This window comes from Acipenser ruthenus, chromosome 1, assembly GCF_902713425.1.
Source record: "Acipenser ruthenus chromosome 1, fAciRut3.2 maternal haplotype, whole genome shotgun sequence".
Taxonomy (NCBI): domain Eukaryota; kingdom Metazoa; phylum Chordata; class Actinopteri; order Acipenseriformes; family Acipenseridae; genus Acipenser; species Acipenser ruthenus.
In genome coordinates, this window is record NC_081189.1 from 54,599,866 (window position 1) to 54,624,175 (window position 24,310).

At 41.6% G+C, this 24,310-nt stretch overlaps 1 protein-coding gene across 2 annotated transcripts in view; it reads right to left on the bottom strand.

The window, feature by feature from the left end:
• Positions 1-24,310, bottom strand: part of LOC117420735 (serine-rich coiled-coil domain-containing protein 1-like) — a 651,306-nt gene that overhangs the window by 280,683 nt on the left and 346,313 nt on the right. For both annotated transcript variants that reach the window (XM_059026175.1, XM_034034306.3), the window contains exon 7: positions 2,431-2,514. In XM_059026175.1, coding sequence (XP_058882158.1) covers positions 2,431-2,514 — 84 coding nt within the window. The remainder of the gene's footprint in view (positions 1-2,430; positions 2,515-24,310) is intronic.

Here is a 24,310-nt window from a genome sequence, read left to right on the forward strand (position 1 = left end):
AGGCCATGATGGACTCTGCATTGGCATGCTCTAAAAGAACCTGGGATGGGACTAGGGCCCTGAACATGGCTCCGCAGTCAAATAGACCTGGCAATTTTGCACTGCCTGGCCTTGTAAATGGCAAGTTTACCAAGACCCAGGAGCAGATTTACCAGACTGTCTCTTGCCTTGGTAGAGCCATGAACAGGGTGCTCAAACTGCAGCAGATTCTTCAGGAGGAGGAAGAAGGGCTGCAGTATGGCACAAAGAAAGTAAATGTGACACACCGTCTCGGAGTGACCACAGAAAGGGCAGGTAGTGTCTGAGTCGTTGAAGTGACGCAGGAGGGAGAAAATGTATAGTATGGAGCATCATCGAGTGCAGGGATCTCCTCGATACAGAACGGAAAGGGCTCAAGGAGAATTCCGAGAACCTGCTCAGGTTGTTCTCGAGGGGAGGCTGAGGAGGGTCCCGCGCCTTTGGTTGGATGAGCAAGTGTTGGAATCCCCCACGGTGCAACAGCAGATAGTGTCGGCCAGAGTGACCAGAGTCTGGGATCTCCTGCATCACAAGCACTCAGAGTGTTTAGCTCCCGAGACGCTCACTGCAAGAAGTGCCGCGTCGTGTGATTCAGGAATGCAACGCAGTCTTGTACCCAGACTCTGTCAGGTATCTCAAGGGGGTCCTTAGGACCAGAGAGCCAGCCTCACTCCCCACTCCAAGCTCTCAGAGTGCTTGTAATCCAGGAGATCCCAGACTCTGGGTGTGCACTATATAGGGGTTGTGCATCAGAAGGAATGCTTCCCACTTAGTCATAACAGAATCTCGGCTCACGGAAATATCATGATCCAGGTTTTTTACAGTTCCTGGTAGAAGACTGGCAGCTCAGAGAAACTGATCCTTCTGACATCAGTGCAGAACAGCTGCCAGTCGTAGTCCATGTTGTGTATCTGGCGTAACAGGAGAGAGGCTAGCACACACCATTGAGGGGCCGGGTTTGCATACAGGTATCTCTGCAGGGTCTGTAGACGGAAGGTGTTCACCTGACTCTTGATGCACACCGGGCCCTCATCCAAGGGGAGGAACAGCATCTTGACAGAGACCATCTGGACCCTGGTGACAAACTCAAGGGGGCGGGCTCATCAGCCGATGCCACAAAATCGATGCGATGATAGTAAATATACCAACTTTTTTTTCTTTTAATGTTGGCTATTTTATAATTGAGAAGTTCAGCAAAATGAGAACATAACATACTTATACTGGATGCGTAGTTAGGCTGAGTGTTGTGTACAAATACAGAGATGAAGCCATAGCATGAAATTTGAACTTGGAAAACTATAAGCTGAGCTATTTTAGGCAAACCTAAGTCATAGTACTAATAAAATCATTTTCTTTACTGTAGAAAGCTTACATATTGTTATATAGTACAACACTGACATCAGGATAGGAGGCATTATAACAATCTAACATACTGTCCTTAAAAAAATTATGTTTTTATTTTCCGACAGGTTCTTAGAAAAAAAACAATCTTGGTCATGATAATATTAATTCTGTTTCCTTGCCAAAATAAGTCTTATATTTAGGTGTACTATATAAAAGCATTAGCTTTACTTACTGTTTAAAACATGATATAGTGTTACATAAATAAAATGACACCACCTGGTGTCCAGCCAGGGTATTTTGTTTAAAGTTTTAAAGAAAATGCGCCACCTGGAGGTTCTATGGATAGGCTCTATTAAACCTACATAAATAATACAGGATATGTGTCACTATAGTTTTCATTTTCCCCCACTGAAAGAAAACATTTAAGCAACAAAGATAAACATTTGGTGCAAATTCTTATTGTCTATTTTGAGATGTGAACCAACAACAGGATCAACTTTTTACAATAAGCTGGACCACCAGCAGCCTTTCAAATACTTCGAAAACATTACCTTGTTATCACCTGATTACAGTAATGTGTCAAATACTGTACTGTAGAAAAGGCTTAAAAAAGAATTTTGGACAAATACCTTAACACTTGACCTGGTTCTTATCTTATCTTATCTTCTTCATTAGACTTATTTCCTTTGCTTCACATAGTAAGGAAACACTTGTATATTGTTACTTTCCTTAGCTTCTTTATCATTATAAACTCAAGCTCAAGACATACACTCATAGTAGTAATCATGATAATTTTGGTTTCAGATGTGTCTGGTCTTTAAAAACTAGGAACTGTTAAGAATCAGTTGTTTGAAACCCTGCAAGAGGGTAAAGGGGCAGGGTTGTAGTCTGGGCTGGCAGTTAAAAGAGACTTTTCTTTTATCCACATGGAAACATGGAAACATTTTAGTTTTTGTAAATGCTTTTTTTTCCATATTTCTTTTTCATTTAAAGGGCAAGGTGTGTCATGAAAATGTATGTTCACTTATGTTGTACTGTACAAGGTTATTTCCCCCTCTCGTTTCTTACCAGCTCATCCTGAAGCGTCAAGATCAATTCGTCTTTTTCTTTTAGCTGTAGCATGAGCAGGGAGCATTCATCTTTCGTTATATCCTAAAAATCAACCAGGAGGAGAAAAAAAAAAACATCAGAGGTGATGGAATAATACACGGATATCTTCCAGCTAGACCTTCAAAGGAGCAATTTTCTTCCATCATGCATTAGAACACACAATGAAAAGAGAGCACTGAAGCTACCTGTGCATTTGGTTTTCTAAGGCTACTCATCAGAGATCAATTTGACTCACTCTTTTTTAACACTAACTAGTTACATTTGACAGTTACTAAGCAACATCAACCCTTAGAAATTATCCTCAGTTTGTCAGAAACAGAGAATATTAGTGGTGTTTTGAGTCCCTAAAGACATTGAAAGACAACATCAGCACAGGAAGAAGCAATATTCAGTGTACATTGTCATAATTTCCTGATCTTAATCTGTACACACACAATCCACCAACACCCCAGCATGATGCTTTGTGACACTGACCACCCGTTGGCCTTGCTAACATGAAATATGCACCTCACTGAAAAATATGGTACTAAACCTTGTTCTTTAGTATACACAACTATGCATTTTTAAACATATGTTTAAAAATTCACTGTATACAACACTAATATAGAACTTACATTTCAAGATCATGTCACAGGGTGCAATTTGTCAAATTTCCGGGGGGGGGGGGGGGGGGCGGGGGGAGTGTAAAATCCACAAACTACATAACAGTAGGAAAGCCTCTAGTAAAAATTAATCAAGTTGATACACCACTGATATGCTAACATCTCCCACCATGCAAATGTTAAGGCAATAACAACATACGCTTCTAATGCTACAAACAATATTTGCCAAACTAAAAACGGAGTAACAGTGTACTGTATGTACACAGAATTGCCATACTATATCCAAAATGTTTGAATATCATCAGTATAAATTACATTTTCCAGCAGACAGACATTGTCAGTACAAAATGTATTTTCCCTGCCTTGGGTGAAAATTGAAGGAGCAAACAGAGCCTGTGATACAAAAAGCAGAGCCAGGGACACGCCCCCATCAAATCACACCCTGCTAACATACTGTAACAAAACAGGGTTAATGGGCAGCCCTTACAAGGACTCCCTGGAAGCAATCACACTGCTATCATTTGGTACTAGCAGGAAGAAAGTACACTGACACGCTCACTGAAAGTTCAAGCAGTTTATTGACACAGAGCCCAAAGGGTATCTGCCTGAACACAGTAAAAGCAGAGGGGGTCACTACAGGAAAGCATCCCCCCTCTCACTGTGACCATCAGCCCTCACCCCCCCCCAAACCACCGCCACCCGTGTCCCCTATGTTTACACAAGCATACCCCACCCCAGTCCCTCCCCACATTTGTAAAAGCCCCCCACCCACACGTTTAATTACCCCTTTATGCCAGTTACAGATTACCCACGATCATATGCGCTATGCAACTAATTTGCATAGCACCCCCGTGCACGTCACAATACTTTGCAGAAAATCTTTTCTAAATACAGTTGTTACGCAGGAGAAAGGCAGACAAAAATCAAGCACATCCTATCGACTTCATTTATTAAACGTAAATAAATAACTGTAACTAGACCATTCTGTAGCAGTGGTGGCTGGTGACTAAGTCACAAGAGGCACAATTACATACCATATTCACTTAATCAATCTCCCATGCAAAAAAAGGAGCTTCATTAATTTCTTTATTGACTTCTAGCACAGTAAAGGAAATGGATGAAAGCAGGTCATTCTGTATGGTTTTTGACATCCTAGTAAATACGGTTCCTTATTTATGTGAGCAGCAAGTAACTCGTCATATCGAGCAATTATTTCTGTAAGTTCCCTGTGTCATGCCAAATTGTGCATTACTTTGAGATATGCACATATTCATTTATTCCTCGCCATGGTTTCAATGTGAACTTTCGGCATTATAAATAAAATGCACGTTTTAGACATCAAAGCAGTATAAAAACACCAAAACACAAAACAGATCAAGTGAAAATTAAATGCTGGTATTTACGTATTTTCCGGCGGATTGATTTGGAACAGTGATTAAACTGTGATTAAACAGTGATAACATTCGAGGTCCTTTACCAAAGATTAAGGACGCGTGTCTGTGGTAGAATAGGGATTTTGTGGTTTGATACATGAATGGAAATTATCTTTGATGATGAGAGCGCAGAATCAAGTCTTGTGCACACCCGGACTAACCAAAATATGGGTCCATGCAGCAGTCTGGGTAAAGTGTGGCTACCTTAAATAGCTCATTATCATTCTTCAAGCAGTGTCATGGGCCTGCTGCCACCTAGACTTCAGCCGTTGGTCAGGGTATTGTGCACAATATTCATTCAGTGTTTTTCTCTTGCGCCCCATTTTCAAATCAAACTAGTAACTGTCACCGTATACCTAAAACAAAAGCTTACGTACACCTTAACCCGCTAATTTCAAAGTAGACGCTTTGAATGACAGGTGCTGTAGCTGGCAAATGACAGTATTCTAGCACTGCTTCAGTCAACGAGATCTGTCAGAACAGGGTGAAACTACAGTACTAATGGACCACTGAGATGACTGATAGTGACCTCCAGCCATTCAGAGTGGAAACAGGGCAGACAGCAAGTATAAAAACTACACAAACTAGAGATGATTTCTAAATGATTAATTTTGGTAAGAAAATAAAAAATAGCGAGTGGTTTTACCAACGGTTATCGTATATAAATTTATTTCAGTCAAATTTCAATGAATTCGACGTTTAACGAGCTTTACCGATTAATATCGAATAGCAGCAAGCCTACACATATCATATGCTACCAACCAAGATACACATAAAATTCTAACCAAATATTAAATCTAGTATTTAAAAGCATATGTCCATGTTTGACAAACTCAATACATTGGTCAATTTACAACTACGGTATTACCTTACATCTATGGCAGGGCTTCCCATCCCGTCTTCTGGTTTTCATTCCAACTCAGCTCTCAATTAAGACACTTAATTGAACTAATAATTTTTTTTTTCTCAGCTCATAAAAAGTTGCAGAGTTCAAGTTATTTGTTATAGCTAAATTGAAATCTCCAGCTGATTAAGAGCTGAAAACAATTAAAGGTTTAGTTAAGTAATTGAGAGCTCACTTGGAATGAAAACCAGAAGACACATGGGGTCCTGTGACAGAAATACAGTGATTATTGGTGGTAAATCTCCCTACCGACCTGTGAGGGCACTAAATAGTGAGAACAGAGTACCTTGGACGGGTTGGCCTGACAGTTCTTTCCCAGGGTTCAAGGGAAGTCGGCCAGCTAGAAAGGGGGCGGAACGACGGTGCATTAACTCATCGACCCGGAAGGGAAACAATGTGGCAGTCGCGGATTGGAGGGGTGGCTGCAGTCATTTACCAAGGGGTCATGTGTGACGGCATAAAAGGGGACGGAGAGACGCAATCTGTTCCTTCACTTTGGTTTGAAAATAGAACCCGGAAGGACCTGTGAGAGTACCTGTGATAACGGATCGTGATTGTTTGTTTGTTTTGTCACTAATTGTTGTTGTTTGTTATTAGTAGATGGTTAATACATTCCAGAGCCGTCGCCAAGGGCCAGCACAAAACCCACCCTCCCGAGAAAAATAGTTTAACATCAAAGCAGAAGGGTTGCAACGCCAGGTACCACTTTGTTATTCTGGCGTTTTTGTCCTTCATTGTGTTCAGCCACTGTAAAGGGGAGTGGTCAGTGACAAGAGTAAAGCGACATCCCAGGAGATAGTACCTTAAGGATTCTAAGGCCCATTTTACTGCCAAGCACTCTTTTTCTGTCACTGAGTACTTAGTTTCCCTAGACAGTAGTTTACGGCTGATATATAAGATAGGATGTTCCATCTGTACCATCTCTCTCCTGGGACAGAACCACCCCCAAACCTACTTCTGAAGCATCAGTTTGGAGGATGAACTCCTGACTGAAATTCAGTGTTATAAGAGCAGGGGCCTGACTCAAGGCCCTCTGACACGCTTGACCTTGTTAGGTGCATTCTTTTTGGTGAGATCAGTGAGGGGTGCGGCAATGGTGGAATAATTCTTTACAAATCGGCGGTAGTATCCTGCCAGGCCCAACAGTGATCTCACCTGGGACTTAGTAGTAGGTATCGGTGTGTCCAACAAAGCCTGGACTTTGGAGATCAACTGTTTTACTCTACCTTTTCCCATTATAAACCCTAAATACTTTGTCTCGTCCTTTCCAAAAGCACACTGCCATGTTCGCTGTGAGCCCCGCTTCTCTCAAAGACTGTAGGACGGCCCTTAGCCTATCAAGGTGCTCCCTCCAGGTGGCGCTATAAACAACCACATCGTCGATATATGCGGCAGCATATTCTTGATGTGGAAGTAACACCCTATCCATCAGTCTCTGAAAAGTCGCAGGGGCCCTGTGTAGTCCAAACGGCATTGTGCGAAATTGGAAGAGGCTGTTTGGTGTCACAAATGCTGTTTTCTCCCTAGACTCTTCCGTCAAAGGAATTTGCCAATATCCTTTGGTGAGGTCTAAAGTAGAGATGAAGCTAGCCTGCCCCAGGTGCTCCAAGAGTTAATCTACTCGTGGCATAGGGTAAGTATCAAACTTTGAGATGGCATTCACCTTTCGGAAATCAATGCACAGCCTTAGGAACCATCTGTTTTTTTTTTTTACAGGCACAACCGGGCTGCACCATTCACTCTAAGAAGGTTCAATCACCCCAAGCCTGAGCATGCTTTCCACCTCTTTTTGAACGGCCTCCCTTTGACTCTCAGGGACCTGGTATGCCCGAACCCTCACTTTAGAACCTGGAGGCGTAAGGATTGCATGTTTAATTATGTGAGTTCTACCAGGCACCTTAGAAAACACATCACCAAACTGCTGAATAAGATGTCTTAGTTCTCCTCGCTGATCAGGTGACAATTGCTCCCCCATTGAAATTTCAGCGGCCTCTAGTGGCTCAGCTGAGGGTCCAAAGTCCTCCTCGATGTTCTCTGAGCAAATAAAATGAACTTCCCTTTCTATCCAGGGTTTGAGTAGGTTAATGTGGTAAATTTGGGTTTCTTTTCGACGCCCAGGCTGTCGGATTTCATAATTAACCGGTCCAATAGCTCTGATTACCTCAAATGGACCCTGCCACTTAGCAAACAACTTAGATTCCGTTGTGAGGAGCAACAATAACACTTTATCTCCTGGTCGGAATGTCCGAATTCTTGCTTTTTGGTTGTAGTGATTCTCTTGTCTGCGTTGCGCCGCACTGAGATTGTCTTTAGCCAATTGACCGACCAACTCCAGACGGTCTCTTAAGTGCAATACATATTTCACTATATTTTTAGATCCAAAATTCCCCTTGGTTTGCGACCATATAATAGCTCAAACGGGGAAAACCCTGTTGAGGATTGGGGAACTTCTCGGACCGCAAAAAGAAGGTACGGAAGGAGTTTAACCCAATTTTTCTTTTCCTGATCTACAAAGCAGCGCAACATTTGTTTTAGGGTCTGATTAAACCGTTCTACCAACCCATCCGCCTGTGGATGATAAACTGAAGTTTTGATAGAACGAATTTTGAGCAGTTTACACAGCTGCTGGACACAATCAGACATAAAACTAGTGCCCTGGTCAGTGAGGATTCCCACCCTCGAAAAGATCTTGGCCAATTCCTCAGCTATTGTACGGGAGTGCATTGTGCGTAAAGGAATTGCCTCTGGATACCTGGTAGCATAATCCACCATGACTAAGATGTACCGGTATCCAGTGTCACTTCCTTCCAGAGGTCCTATCAAATCTACGCCAATACGTTCAAACGGCATAGATATAATAGGTAGTGGTACCAGAGGGGCGGGGCGAACCCGTTTCGGGGCAACTATCTGGCAGTCAGGACATGCTGCTACATAGTTCCGCACCTGTGTATAGAGCCGCGGCCAATAGAACTGGGCCAGGATTTGTTCCTGATTCTTTTTGACGGCTAGATGGCCTGCAAACAGTAGGTCATGTGCGAGCCGCATAACCTCAGCCCGAAAAGGCTCAGGAACGAGCAGTTGGGTAATCTTTTCCCTAGTTCCCTCGTCCCAGGTTACTCGGTAGAGTAAGTGCCCGACTATAACAAAATGCGGAAATGTCTCAGGCCCTCTACCATCCAACACCTTCCCCTCAATGGACCTTACCTGTTCCCTCGCAAATTTTAGAGTGGGATCGTTCTGTTGTTTCCAGGCCAAATCAATATATCTTTCCCATAAATCAGGAACATTGAGAGGAGGAGAAGCATCTACCACGCCTCCATTACTAGTAACCCCGTCCTCCAGGTCATACTGAATGGCAACACCTTTGCCATGTCGTTTGGCATTCTGGCTTACAAGCGCCTCTGGCCCCTCCCTTATTTGCATGAATGTACCCGCGTATCGCTCCGCCCGGCACTCGCGGCGTGTTTTTCAGGGCCGGAACCGGGTAATAAATAGGTCAGATTGAAGGGGGAAGATCTCGCCAATCGTCTTCTCCCCTTTGTTGGGCCATTGTTGAGTAGAGACCAAAGCCCACCTTTGTTTGATTAATATATCAAAAAAAGGCCAGTCCCTACCCAACAACACTGGGTACGGTAACACCTCTGTGACAGCGACTCTAACGTCCTCCGTCTGGTCACCTGCCGTGATCCTAATTTTAGTGGTAGGGAGTAGTCTGGTTTTCCCATGTACACAGGTGATAGCCTTATGACCTGTCGGCTCTGAAACCACTCCCTCCAAGACCTCGTATCGATTGAGGGTTAGCGCGCACCCGGAATCCACTAAAGCGAGGGTACTCCTATTTCCAACCTGCACATTAATGCAATAAGGGCTCTCCCAGCCAAACCCAGGTTTCTTACCCGCTTCCGTGGTCCATCAGGTACTCAGGCTTCCGACCTCCATCAGTGGACAATCCCGAGCTATATGACCTGGTTCTCCGCAGCAAAAGCACCTGGGGAGAGAGGGCTGTGGGGAAGGATTGAAATTGTCCCGCTGGCCCAAAACCAGCGGGTTAGGGTTTTTTTCTCTTACCCATTGGGGCGGCAACCTCGGCTTCCATGGTTTCAGAGGTGGGTTGGGCCCACTGGGCTTACTTTTTATATCAATAGGCCTCATGGCACCAGGGTTGCTCTTGCTCTCCTTGCTGTCTTTCGAGGGCAGGGAAACCTTGTAGGCTTCAGTCAGCTTTACCGCCTGGTCCAGGGATTCAGGGTTGTGTCTCAGAATCCAGTCCCGGGTATCACCCCCAAGAACAGTTGCCAGCTGGTCCACCACTATTGTCTCCAAAACTTGCTGTACGGTTCTTTCTGTAGGTTGGGTCCAGCGGGTAAGATGGTCCCATAACTTCTGTGCGACCCTCCGGGGACTAACGCCCTCCGGTCTCATATAAGTCTTAAACATCCGGGGGTGATGTTCCGGAGTGATATTAAGACGGCGGAGAATTGCCAGCTTGACTTTGTTATAGTCCTGGGCGTCCTCTGCGGGAAGACCTTGACAAGCTGCTTGCGCCTCCCCCGTCAAGCAGGGGGCCAAATGAGCAGCCCACCACACATTCAGCCATCTTGACACTGTGGCAACCCGCTCAAACATTGTCAAAAAGGCCTCTGGGTCGTCCTCCGCCGTCATCTTCTGGAGTTTAATCTTCGGAGCTGAGTCCGGGGCTGGTACTACTGGGGCCGATGCTGTAGCCTGGGTCGTGAGGATTCCCTGAACTGACTGACATATTGCTGCTAACCTTTCCATCATAGCGGTGAGCTGAGCCATCTGCTCAGACTCCCACTGATTATCTCTGTCCTCTCGTCGCCGTTCTTCACCATCGCGACGTCGGTCCTGAGCTTCTAGGATGGCTTGCAGGGTTTTTGGATCCATCCTAACGGTGGTGCAAATCCCACTCTGACACCAACTTGTCACAGGCAGTGGGAGTGTGGGGTGCACTACCAAAGGAAACCACTTGAGGCAGTATTGAGTTTCTGAGAAGTCTCTTATTTTCTGTTTATTATCTTTCATCAATGGCAAATCAAATCTTCATAATTCCACAGGCTTTCTGTTCACACGTTTCTTTAAAAATTCCTTCTTACTTTTGATAAATCAAAGTTCCTTTAAAAATCATATTTTCTTTACGTAAATCAATAAAATAACCCCTCCTACCAACAATAGTATTTGGTTTGGTTAACTTAAAAAAGTCATAAATGTAAGAGAACCACTAACAAAGGACTTACAATAAACAAAAGAAGACTGTTTTAAAGTTTTTAAAGTTTACTGGAGGGCTTCACTCCGTGGGAAGAGTCAGCGTCCTGCTGGTTTTTCTCTCTCTTTCTCTGGATCTACTTGATAAAAATCCACACAGAGTGTTTCACAAGCACCCGTGCAAACAGCATGCCTGTCTCCTTCCCCCAACCAACCCAAAGCTGTTTACAATCTGGGCCCTATATACACAAGGAACCGCCCCCCTCCAATCAACAGCACTCAATCATCTGCTGATTCAAGAATGTTCCAGCATGTTCCAGGGTTGCTGCCCCCAACAAAGCTGGTGACCGCTGTAACTGCACTTCTGCCCCAGTGTCAGTCCCACATCAGGTGATCCTTGTTGGGAACTTCAGGGTTGATTCACAGCCCTCTGATGGCTGGGAGGTTGAATTGCAGTACAGGATCGCTTTACTCCGTCACAGTGCCTTTAAACAAATGTAACTCTTTTTCAATAATAGGGTGACCAGACGGCTTCATGTTCACTCGGACAGGCTGAGACAGTTCAGGCTTTACAGACCCCCCATCATCACAATAAATTGAGGGTTTTAACCTGTATTTTTAAACGTATTGGGGTAATGGGAGTCTGTTAAATCTGAAATGTCTCTTACTGTCCCGGTGAACATGGAGCCGACTGGTCACCCTATCAATACATCCAAGCAGATTGATGATCGCAGATTAAAAGCACTTTTATAAGGTGTTATTAGTAAGACCAGACTCCCCGCCCTCTCATCGGCCTGATTGGGTTATATATATTTACGGATAAAAAAAGGTTATCGTTAGGGACCTACCTAATTCGCGATTTTGCGTATTTCGCGGAAATCTTGAAATTGAGGGGTCACCGCGAAATTCACCTCTTAGGGGCCAATGCATACAAACAAGTACAGAGAGGGAAAAAAAAAACGTATTTAAATGAACTACTGCACAACGCAAGTGACGCAAACTATGTATCTTCCTTCTGTAGATAGCCATTTTTATTCCTTCGCCGTCCCGTGTGCACTGCACTTAAGCAAAAAACAAACAAAAAATGTCCACAAGTAACATTTACAAAATAAATTCTCCAAAGCAGTTAACGTTCTTATTTACTATTCAAATGACAAAGTTTTCAGCCTATCAGTGCGTCTTTACTGCTTTTATGTGACCTGTACTGTGCAGGAGGGGGCGGGACAAAGGTGCTGCATTGTTTTGATTTAGGTTGCTAAAATCTAGTTTCAGCATTGCAGGGAAAATAGTAGATATGGACGACAAAAAAAGCAAAGTATATTTCGGCTGATGATCGTTTTAAGATATTTCACAAAGAAACTACATGCAGACTGAGGTAATTGTTTTCAATATCTTAATGTGTATTTGGAGAAAATACGATCGCTCGCTAGCTCCAGAATCACGTATTAAACAAAAGGCTACTACTAGAGGCTGCTGAACAGAACGTAAAATAAACAGCAGCTTTTAGAAACCAAACTGGAAAGTCAGCGCAGACAAGAAGTATTCCTGTCTGCAAGTTAAATCAGTACTTAAACGATCCAGCACAGCCACCTCGCTTCAACCTGCTGCTTACAGTTTGAATTTTAGACCCGAATAGCCACGTCTTCTTTGTTTTGACTCGGTACTAATAAAATAAATGAGTGGATGGGACAAATAACATGACAACGAATGTGCTGCATACATTGCCTTTATTAAAGTATGTCTGATGCCCTTGTGTAACCGAGTTTTTGGGCTGTTTCTAATCGATTTCCACATCTGTATAACTTGGCAAAGCTTTGCCTTAACTTCCAACCAATTCAGTGGATGCAGACGTGCAGTCTCGATGTATGGGCAAGTCAACGGCAGGGGGATGCTGCATACTCGCCTTTAACAAATGACAGCACTCTGTTTTAGAAATGAAGCAAGTACCACTATTTTTAGGCTTTATAGTGTTCTGAAATACTGTCTACTTAGGTTCATTTAATGTTTAACCATGTCCGCGAAATCCTAATTTTATTCCGCAACATACCCGTGAAAAATACGTAAATTTACCGCGATTTAAGTAGACCCCTAGTTATCGTTAACTAGCAGACATTTGGCTGGTCTCTAGTAACAATAAAATGAAGTAACTTAATGCCATTTATATTTTAGATTTAAATACACCACGGTTCACAATTGAAGGTAAAAAAAAGAATCCTGATAACACAAGAGTCAATATGTCTAAGGATATGATAAAGTAATTGAAAGTACAACAGAGAGAGAGAGAGAGAGAGAGAGAGAGAGAGAGAGAGAGAGAGAGAGAGAGAATGTTTTATATTTATGTTCAAAATTGTAGAAGCAACAGATTTCGTCCTACATTTTTTGGCAACATAAAGACTGATATCCCCACTGCTTAATGCATTTTCTGCTGTCTTTTGCCACCTGGTGGCAGGACTAACAAAGTGCCGCTGATTTACTGTTGTCAGAAAAGACAGGACTGAAAGCTGCAACATGTAAATAGCTGGTTTTGGTTACCACTGTAGATGCTAATCCACCTGGGCATTTTTATTTATTTATTTATTTCTTAGCAAACGCCCTTATCCAGGGCGACTTACAATTGTTACAAGATATCACATTATTTTTACATACAATTACCCATTTATACAGTTGGGTTTTTACTGGAGCAATCTAGGTAAAGAAGCATGCTCAAGGGTACAGCAGCAGTGTCCCCCACCTGGGATTGAACCCACGACCCTCCAGTCAAGAGTCCAGAGCCCTAACCATTACTCCACACTGCTACACTTTTGTAATTTTCTGGAGCTTTGCTCTGTAAGTCTTGAATCAAGCTTATGTTATGCCCTGTATTTGTCTTTTTGAACAAATTTGTGGACCCAACAGTTTTTTTTCCATCTTTCCATTCTTCTAAAACAATTCCTTCTCAATGAATTAGGTTTAATATATTTTACTTCAACTTTATAGGTGGTCGATCAAGCCTGGTGCTGTAGCCCGCAGCAATGATACAGGGGACCACTGGCACCAATTCCCAGCTATGCTGCTTGATACATTTTGGGGTACAAATGTATCTTTTTTTGTCCTTGGTAAGTACCCATGATAGATGCTACGTAAGGCTAGTGTACAATGAATTGCATCTTATTGCTAAGGGGCAGAAAAGTCTAAGCTTGAAGCAATCAGCTACCGATCACCAAACACGAAGATAACAAAAGTGTAAAATAATGAAAAAATATATTTCTGTGCTTTGCAAAGGGCTTGATTATTTATTTATTTATTTATTTATTGCAAATGGCTGTTTTTTGTAGTAGCTTCAATATTTTTTTCATAACCTTGCTTATAAAACAATTAAACTATAAAGCACTAATTTGAAAAGTTCAGTAAATTGTCTCACAAAAAAAAATCTGAATAAAGAGCTCTCTAAACTCCTCGTAATCTATACTTATTTTTTTCCTATTTAGTCAAAGAAGTTTGCCAGGGCTACTTCCAGCAGATCTCTGTTGTTAATAAAGAATTGCTTAGTACGGCCTGTAGTTTAGTCACAAATGGGATCTTCACTGCTGAAGTCTCGTGAACACAAGGTATGGCTTTGACCTATTTCCATTAAAAAAAAAAAAAACTTATTTTGGAATGTGCATGCTATGTCACATGCTACTAATAACAATGGAGAGAGAATTTGGAGTTTCTAAACAGCATGCAAATCCGGCCATTGATTCTAAATTGTTTTCAATGGACTTATTTTGGTGGGAAACAATAGTATTGTGGCTTGGAGTAAGGACATCCTTAATCACCCAGATCTACCAACTTTCTATATTACAGGAAAAAGAAAGTACAACTGTCTTGGTAGGGCTGTGAAAATGTGACAGCTAAAAATCTGATTTCTGATTCAGCTGAGAAACCTTATATAAAGCGATTTCACTTTAAAAAATAGCTACTTTCAACCCAGAGCCCTGCAGATCTGTGAGCTGCTTGAAAAGGATGGTTCTATTTATATGACCCATCTTAGCTCTTTATCATTTTCTGTCTGCAACCTCTTTGAAAATAGATAGCAACCTTAGTCACAGTGAGGCACAACAAAGCCACTAAATCACAAGAGGGCTAAAGGTCTTAACGGATTATCGCTAGCAAACCATGGTGTGTGTATTTATATATATATTCTGGATTGTTTTAGCATCAAGTGCTTTGTTATTTAAGTGTTATTTATAATCGCCAGCACTGTAACATGTCAAAGAAACGTAGCATACAGCATATAGTTTAAACTGAAGCATCAATTCCTATGGATTAAACAAACAAACAAAAAAAGATGGAACATTAGCAAAAAAAATCAAACTGAATACAGAGCTAAAATGAGAAATAATTGTGTGATTGAGAAAGAAAGGAACAGGCAGTCAGGAGCCATTAGGCAGACTCTGCGTGATCATTCTTCAAAAAAGAGTCGAGATCCAGCCTGCTTGCTTTCAGTTCAGCAGGAATAACTTTGTTTAATTTTGGTTTCTGAAAGAAAATCCAGTCAGGCATCAATTTTAATTTGTATTATCACAGCATGTATCACATGCTTCACTTTGAGCAAGGTCATCAAACAGACAAAAAAACTAATCAAAAGAAAAATAGCATTCACAAATCAGAATGTTATGTATTGAATTAGCTTTTATACTAGCTACATTTTTACAGTTACAACAGTGAAGACAAGCATAAAAAACTTTTTTTTTTCTTTCAAATTAATGAAAAAAAAGCCACGAGGGAACATTTCCTTGTTCTCTGTAACTGCTGTGAAACTATTCACCTTCAATTAAAAAATGTAACACACCTGGACCAGGCACCTTCGAATGGTTATGAGGGGACCCTGCTGTGGGTGAATTCACATTTGCCCTGGTACCGTTCTACTTGCAATGCACTTCACTTGAAATTATGGATAAAGACATAGCCAGGCAAAAATGACAGCTCCAAATCTGCTCCTTTGTTCACAATCGGATGCACTTGGAAAAGAAGAACATCATGGGAATGACAGTCTATTAAGTCTGTCCTCCTCAGTATCATTTTTATTATCTTAAGTGAATTGGGAGTAAAACATACAGCATCCCCTGCCAAATTGAGTATGCATAGCCATGTAGTTGAGTTGTCTGTCCATGTCACTGAAATGTAGTTACCAGTATATAATAACTAGCCATCAAATAGCAGATTATAGCCATAAACATGCTGCCTGTAATAATTACAGTCAGTATATAGGATAACTTGGTCAGATTTCCAAAGCTGTTCTTTTGGACAGCAACCTTACACTTACTCTACTGTGTAACTAACACAGTAGCTATACCCTTAATGATTATAGCAGCATTTGAAATGTAAACTCAAACTATAATTGAGTGGTGACTAATAAAGGTAAAATTGGCTCTTGCTTCATTTTGCTTTCGTTAATGTGTTGTATTGAAACCTTCAATTATTTCAGATGAAATGTCACATAAAGCAATACATTCATGCTTTATTGGAGTTGTCAGCCAATCACGTAGTTCTGCATCCATGAAATGAAGTAGAACTAAAAACAAGTTAGTTCCAGCTTGTTCCCAGTAATACAAGGTGTCATTGCAGTGCCAAAAACTGAAGGCTTTATGACAAGTATGCAGAAATCTCTGTCAGAATAGGACAGTCCCGATTTCTTTGACACAACATTAGCCTAATTGGGAGTGTGACAGTTGCTATACAGAGTATATTATTAGCACACAATTGTCAATTATACTGGAAAAAAAGTTAATAAGTAAACAAACAAAAAATATATATATAGGAATTGATACAACAGCATTATCCTTTTTTTAGTGTTACATAATAAAACAATACATGGCTTTGCTACACATCACCATATGACCAAAAGCATTACCTACCACTGTATTGTGAGGTAATTAAAACCTTCAAGCATTGTTGTGTGTTGTGATATAACAATTACTTTAACTAGTATAATAAAATGTTTTGTTTGCGTCAAACTGAAAAAATGACACAAGACAAGAAATCAGCTGTCAGTGTAATGTTCTATTTATTTAGTTCTACTTGTGGATGTAACTTTGCTGGTGGAGCCACATGGAAAAGTGCATAGCAATAGTAGTCGCGGTAATTATATACGATTATTCAATTTCTTAAAAAAAAAAAAAAAAAAAAAAATCAAGTAAAAAAATTGTAGGCAGTTTTATGTGTGAATGACACTGAATATAACAGTTCTAGAGCCCGAAAGGCTGTTACCGACTGGTGGTAAACATTCAAACATGCCAGAGACAAACATTATGCTTCAATGTCAAAGTGATGCACACACTCACTTCTGTTGTGTGTCTATGGACTTGTGTATACATGCATCTTTTTGAATAATCAATAAGGTGTAAGTGCTGTTCAAGACATATTTCAAGGTCTCTGAAGATAGGTGAGTCTCAATACCTAGGAAAATAGGATCATGGCGGTAGATGTGTTATTTCCATGTTCAAACTTCCCAGAGGGGCAGTATATATGGACATGTTTGGTAAGGATAAGTTCATAGAACAGGGAAATAATGCAGGTCATAAAGTGTATAATATAGTGCCTTAAACATATTTGAAATATTGCATGGTATTAGAGATGTTCATTATGACAGTTAATATAAATTACAAGACATTTATTATTATTTATTTATTTATTTATTTATTTATTTATTTATTTCTTAGCAGACGCCCTTATCCAGGGCGACTTACAGTCGTAAACAAAAATACATTTCAAGAATCACAGTACAAGTAATAATACAATTAGGAGCAAGATAAAAATACAATGACTTTGGTTTTAGCAAGTACAAGTATAACAAAATACCATTCAATAACGGAGCAGATAACAGTGTCAGTGATAGTTATATTAGGATATAATTAAATACAAAATACTACAGATTAAATAACACTTGTGACAGATTACAGTACTCTAAAGTACAGGATTAAATGCAGTAAAATAGGGGGCAGATAAGAGCAAGTAAAGCGCATTTAAGGAAGAGTGATAAGTGTCCAAAGGGAAAAAGAGGAGTTCTACAGGTGCTGTTTGAAGAGGTGAGTCTAGAACATAAAGAACTACATATAGAACATAAAGCACTTAAGAACATAAGAACATAAGAAAGTTTACAAATGAGAGGAGGCCATTCAGCCCATCTTGCTCGTTTGGTTATTAGTAGGTTATTGATCCCAGAATCTCATCAAGCAGCTTCTTTAAGGATCCCAGGGTGTCAGCTTCAACAACATTACTGGGGAGTTGGTTCCAGACCCTCACAATTCTCTGTGTAAAAAAGTGCCTCCTATTTTCTGTTCTGAATGCCCCTTTATCTAATCTCCATTTGTGACCCCTGGTCCTTGTTTCTTTTTTCAGGTCAAAAAAGTCCCCTGGGTCGACATTGTCTATACCTTTTAGGATTTTGAATGTTTGAATCAGATCGCCGCGTAGTCTTCTTTGTTCAAGACTGAATAGATTTAGTTCTTTTAGCCTGCATACGACATGCCTTTTAAACCAGGGATAATTCTGGTCGCTCTTCTTTGCACTCTTTCTAGAGCAGCAATATCCTTTTTGTAACGAGGTGACCAGAACTGAACACAATATTCTAGGTGAGGTCTTACTGATGCATTGTAAAGTTTTATCATTACTTCCCTTGATTTAAATTCAACACTTCTCACAATATAGCTGAGCATCTTGTTGGCCTTTTTTATAGCTTCCCCACATTGTCTAGATGAAGACATTTCTGAGTCAACATAAACTCCTAGGTCTTTTTCATAGATTCCTTCTTCAATTTCAGTATCTTCCATATGATATTTATAATGCACATTTGTATTGCCTGCATGCAGTACTTTACAATTTTCTCTACTAGAGAGTGACATGAAAACAGGACTCCTGCGGGACCCACGGGATTCCCGCGGTACGGGAAAAAAATGGTGTTAAGTTTTGCGGGACGGGATGGTACAGGAGTGAAGCTCACGGGGAACGGGTGGGACAGGGATATAAAAAAAATAAACCTCTCAGGACCGGCAAGAACGGGATTTAAGCTTCCGGGAATGGGAAGGAACAGGACTACTCTGCCACCAGCAGACAGGAAGAGCGTTTTTTTGCTCTTTAAAGTCGTAAAAGAGCCTATGACATGGAACTTGACTGTTAACATAAACATACAAAATAATATTAACAGGTCTCACTTGAACATATAATCACATTAACTTTACCAAATGATGTTTAATCGCGCTACAATGAATCAAATAATACCCGGAAATACACAGAGGACGATCTCCATTTCCTGGTGTGGGGCCAGGAGACTGTGACCTCAGGCTCCTTGCATCTGCCAGTATGGATGACAGCGACAGCGAAAGTGAGAGTAGCCTAATTTTATCAGTTTCAGACACCCCTTATGAATGTGAATTATGTAGTGATGGATCTGATGTAGTGAGAGAAAACAGGGACTGTCTCCCCTATCAATTCGAGCCGTATGCCTCCGAATCAGAGGGTTCAAACTCGGAGACAGACTCCGACAACACCAACGCGGATGGACCAGTGGGACAGCAGATGTCCGCGGAGAACCAGCATCTTGGCAACATGGAATGGTTAATAAAAACCCTTACATTTAACATAGATTTATACTTAAAATATTTCACATTACCCATAATTGTATAGTTATGTCAGTACTTTAGTTAACAACAGGGCCGGATTTAAGGGGGGGCAACCGGGACATTTGTCCAGGGCCCTGGGCTGCTGAGGGGTGGCTGTAGCCTGGTTTAAATAAATACATAAATAAAAATTGCTATTTTACAGTTTAAAATCCAATCCACTTGCCCCGTGATCGCACTAGCTAAACACTTGCATCTCTTACTTGTCACGCGCACGCTGGAGGATGGAGAGAGAGAGAGAGAGAGAGAGAGAGAGAGAGAGAGAGAGAGAGACTGATATAGAAAAAATGGAAAAACTTAGCGGTGCAGCGAAACGAAAAAAACGAAACAAAAGGAAAATCAAGCTAGTGAAAAATGCCTGCTGGAAAACATTCTGAGACTATCAAATTTCGGTTTTAAATCCTATAAGAATAAAGTAACGACAACAACAAATGAACCTGAACAACTAGTCAACGAGAGTTTTGGCGACGCTACTGTTCCAAATAATGGGCCTGAAGAATTAGAAAGTAGTACAGAACAAGGAGTCGGACCCAGTCTGCCCACATCACCAATTAACGATCAAGGTAACTTCAATCTGCCTTTCGCTTTAACCCATAGACTTGTGAAATAACATTCTGGAGAGATTCATCAGAACTAGTAAAACATCAAACTGTCAGTGGTAGTTGAATTACTTGAATCTCCTGAAAACATTTCTGGATGAGATTTGTGATCATTTTGATGATTTTGAAAACTTCAGTGCTGTAGAAATATCGAGACGAAGAGCGACGGCAGAGATGACCACCCGGTGCTCTGCAGGATCACGATTGCCCCAGTGTAACTAAAGTTTTATTACAGGGCAGAGACAGATTTCGTGTCCATATCTTCCTAAAGATTCTGGACACTCTTTCAACAGATTTCTTGCAACGATCAAAAGCGTATGTTACTGTGCATAACTTGTTTGGCTTCCTTACCGACTTTCAGAACATGTCAGAATATGACATCAAAAACAAAGCTGCTACACTGCAAACCTATCCTGCAGATCTGGATGAATATTTCCTATCAGAAATGCTCCAGTTTACTAAATTTGTTTCTGGCAAGGACAAGAGAACAGCGTTTGACCACCTTCAACTTATCCTGAATTCTCAGGTGATTTCCAAGTTTCCGAATGTCACCCCTGCTCTGCGCATTTACCTATCCTTAACGTGCACTAACTGCTCTGGAGAACGATCATTCATTCTCTTGCATGGGACTCATTAAGAATGGGAATGGAGATCTGGAAAGTTCATTTTCCAGATTCAGCAAGACGTGAAAGCTCTGTTTCAGGAAAATGAACTTTTAAATAAGAAGTTAATTAAAGTTTTGGAGTTCCAGTCTAAAGGATGTGAAGTGACCCAAGTAAAACCTAATGAATCTAGGAGGGCTAGTGGTGGGCCAAGTACTTCTACTTCTAGTGCGGTGAAGTTGCCTATTAAACTGTTTTTTCCTTCTTTTGGTCGACCTCAGGATGAAATAAATCCTGTGTTGTATCTTTCTAAATGCCGTGATTATCTTGCTTTGCGTCCTATGTTGGATTCTGAAATTCTTGCTACCTTCAGAAACGTGTTACATGGTATAGCAAGGGACTGGTGGGAAATTGCCCGTGAACAAGTAAGAGGTTGGCAGGAATTTCAGGATAAGTTTTTGGCTGCATTTTTATCTGATGATTATGAAGATGAGATGGCTGAACGTGTGAGAAATCGAAAGCAGCAAAATCAGGAATCCCTTCAGAATTATGCTTATAGCTATCAGGCCTTGTGTAAAAGGTGGAAGACAGATATGCAAGAGTCTGAAATAGTGAAATTAATGCTTAAAAATATGAATCCTTATTTTACTAGCTATTTGCGTGGTAGAGCACATACGGTTGATGACATTGTTAGGTTAGGAAGACAATTGGAGAAAGACAGAGAACTACAAAACCAACTTGAAAAGAAAATATCTAACTTTCCAGTGGTACGTGCCAAGACAGAGAAAGAGTTACTTATCGATATAGGCCCCAAGAAGTTACAGGGGAATTTGACCCAGATTCCTGTGAGTGCTATTTTATGTTGGAGATGCAATCAACAGCATCCTCCTAAGCAATGTCCACAGTACAAGACCACTGCTTGTATGGGAAAACCCCAAAAGGACGACCTTACAGGTAAACAAAATGTTAGTACAGTGACTCACTTGATCCCGGTAGTTGGTGGGTGTAAAACAAACAGGTTTTCTCCGGTAGTTTTCCTGCAACAGCTAGTTGTTCCTATTCATATTGGTCAATGGGAAGGTAAAGGCATGGTGGATACTGGAGCTAGTTTAACCTTGCTGCATGCAGATTTATGGTTGAAATTGAAGCGCCCCATAGAGAAATTGAGACCTTGGAAGGGAGAGTCTTTTTACTTGGCAAATGGAGAAGAGGTGTATCCTAGTGGAGTTGTGGACATCGAATATACTTTTCATAGTTGTACCTACTATTGTGATGCCTAGAGAGAAGCTTGTTTTTACTCTTGTATTGGGTCTTAATTTTCTTGCCACTAATGGTATGAAAATTGATGTAACAGGGCAAAGCTATTGCTGTGAGGGAGTTCACCACCCTTTTCAACCAGGAAATGTGCATGTAGATAGTTGGATTTGGTCTGATAAGGACAAATCTGGAGTTAATTTATTGACTTCTAATCTGTATACTACTGCCATGCCTATGTCTCTGTCTGTTGGGCCTATGTCTGTTGAGGAAAGACGCAAACTTTTAGTAAATCAAGTGTTGGCAAAAATGTATGAAGTCTTTCCCTATAGGAAGGATATGGAAGTTTTGTTGGAGATGTATGCTGATGTTTGCACCCCCCTTACTGGTCGAACCGCTGTGTTGCAGCATAAGATTATTACTTCTGTGGTAACTCCGGTTAAACAGCGTCCTTATTGTATGTCTGTTGGTAAACAGCATGTGGTTAAGGAATTGGTGGAAGACATGTTAGCTAAAGGGATAATCAAACCTTTTTCTCCTTGGGCTTTCCCTGTTGTTTTGGTCATGTCTGGTGCATATGTGTTTTCCACTCTGGATCTTAATAGTGGATATTGGCAAGTGGAAATGGAAGCTGATAGTAAGGCTAAAACAGCTTTTGTTGTGTCTGATGGACTGTATCATTTTAATGTGATGCCGTTTGGTCTTAAAAATGCTCTGTCTACTTTCCAAAGATTAATGGAGTTAGTTTTGAGAGATGTACAAGGGAAGATTTGTTTTGTGTATTTGGATGATATCATTATTTATTCTCCAAATGCAAAGCAACATCTTGAGGATGTCCAGGCAATCTTGGAAAGATTGAGAATTGGTGGACTTACAGTGAATCTAAAGAAATGTCAGTTGGGATGTGCAAAGCTGGCCTTCTTAGGGCATATTGTTTCTGGTGCTGGAATTCAAGTGGATCCCTCAAAGACTGAGGCTATACAACATTTCCCACAACCCACTTGTGTGAAAGGGTTGCAATGGTTTTTAGGCATGGCAGGATGGTATCATCGGTTTGTTCCGAATTTTACTGTCATAGCTGCTCCTTTGAATGCCCTTAAGAAAAAGGGGGTGCGATGGAACTGGTCTGAGGAATGTCAATTGGCTTTTGAGCAGTTGAAGCAGCATTTGGTAACCCCCCCTGTTTTGGGTCATCCCAATTTTGAGTATCCTTTTGGAGTGGATTTGGTGGGTCCACTGCCGACTAGTTCTAGGAACAATAAACAGCTCCTGGTAGTTGTAGACCATTATACGAAATGGGTTGAACTATTTCCCCTAAGACGTGCTACGGCAGATACCATCGCGAGAATACTTAAAGAAGTTTTTACTTGCTGGGGTACTCCTGATTTTATCTTGTCGGATCGTGGACCACAGTTTGTGTCTGAGTTGTTAACCAGTGTTTGTGAAAAATGGAACTGTGACGGGGTACTGCCCCGTCTTTATGATCATGGTTGGGACTGGCAGGGAGGGGGTTAAAATTCCTCCCTGCCAGGAAAACATGTGAGAATGTGGCTGGAGCCCTAATTGACTAATCAGTAATTATTGAATAATTGGGCTCCAGCCACAGGGAATAAAAGCCAGGGGAGAGGCATTGGCTAGGGGAGAGAGTTGAAGGAGAGTTCCAGAATAAGAGTGTTTTGTTTGTGCTGTGTAGGTTTTTGGTTCCAGTGAAGGCAACGCCCAGCCTGGAAACTTTATTTTGTAAGTTTTTGTTTGGTGTTTGTATTTTGTGTTTAAATCTCTTTGTTTGGCCCTTGTGCTGGTTTATTTTGTATTTTTGTTTATTAAAAATCTTTATTTTGAACTTTCAACTGTCTCTGAGTCTCAAACCTCGGTCCATCCTGTCACATTTGGTGTCAGAAAACGGGATAGCGCCACCTGGAGCCTCAGAGCAGTAATTTTTTTTTTTTTTTTTTCTTTCTTTTTTGGGAGTTTTTTTTTGGAAACTTGATTTAAATGGGGAGGAAGAGCAGACAGCGGCAAAGGCAGGAGATGCAGCAGCCGAAGAAATGTAGGCTGCTGCAACAACAGCCACCCCAGCTGGAGGACCCAGCCAGTCTTTTCCCCTGGTGCTCCTGGTGCGGGAAGGAGGATCATCAGTGGAGGTCCTGTCCAGATGGGCTACCAGCAGACTGGTGTGGGTACTGTGAGGTGGATGGCCACAACTGGGCAGGATGCCCCCACAATCGGGACCAGGAGCAGCTGCAAACCCCGTCCTCGGCAGCCTCCCCACCACTTCCTACATCACCGCCTTCACCACCATCCCAGGAAATCTGGGACTGGTTGATGCACCCTGAGGCGGACCTCTTCCACGACCTCCCCATAGTTATCAACACGCTGTGGCGTCGAGATGGGGGGAGGTGGGAAAAGTGGGAGGAACAGCATCACCCGGCGTCCTTCGCAGAGCTGGCCCTGATGGTCATTAATTACCTGGCGGTAGATATGGGAGACGCCCCAATCATTCCAATAAAGAAGGTGGAGCTGTCGTCCCGAGAGCCAGAGAGGGGTGAGCCATCGTCCCGAGAGCCAGAGAGGGGTGAGCC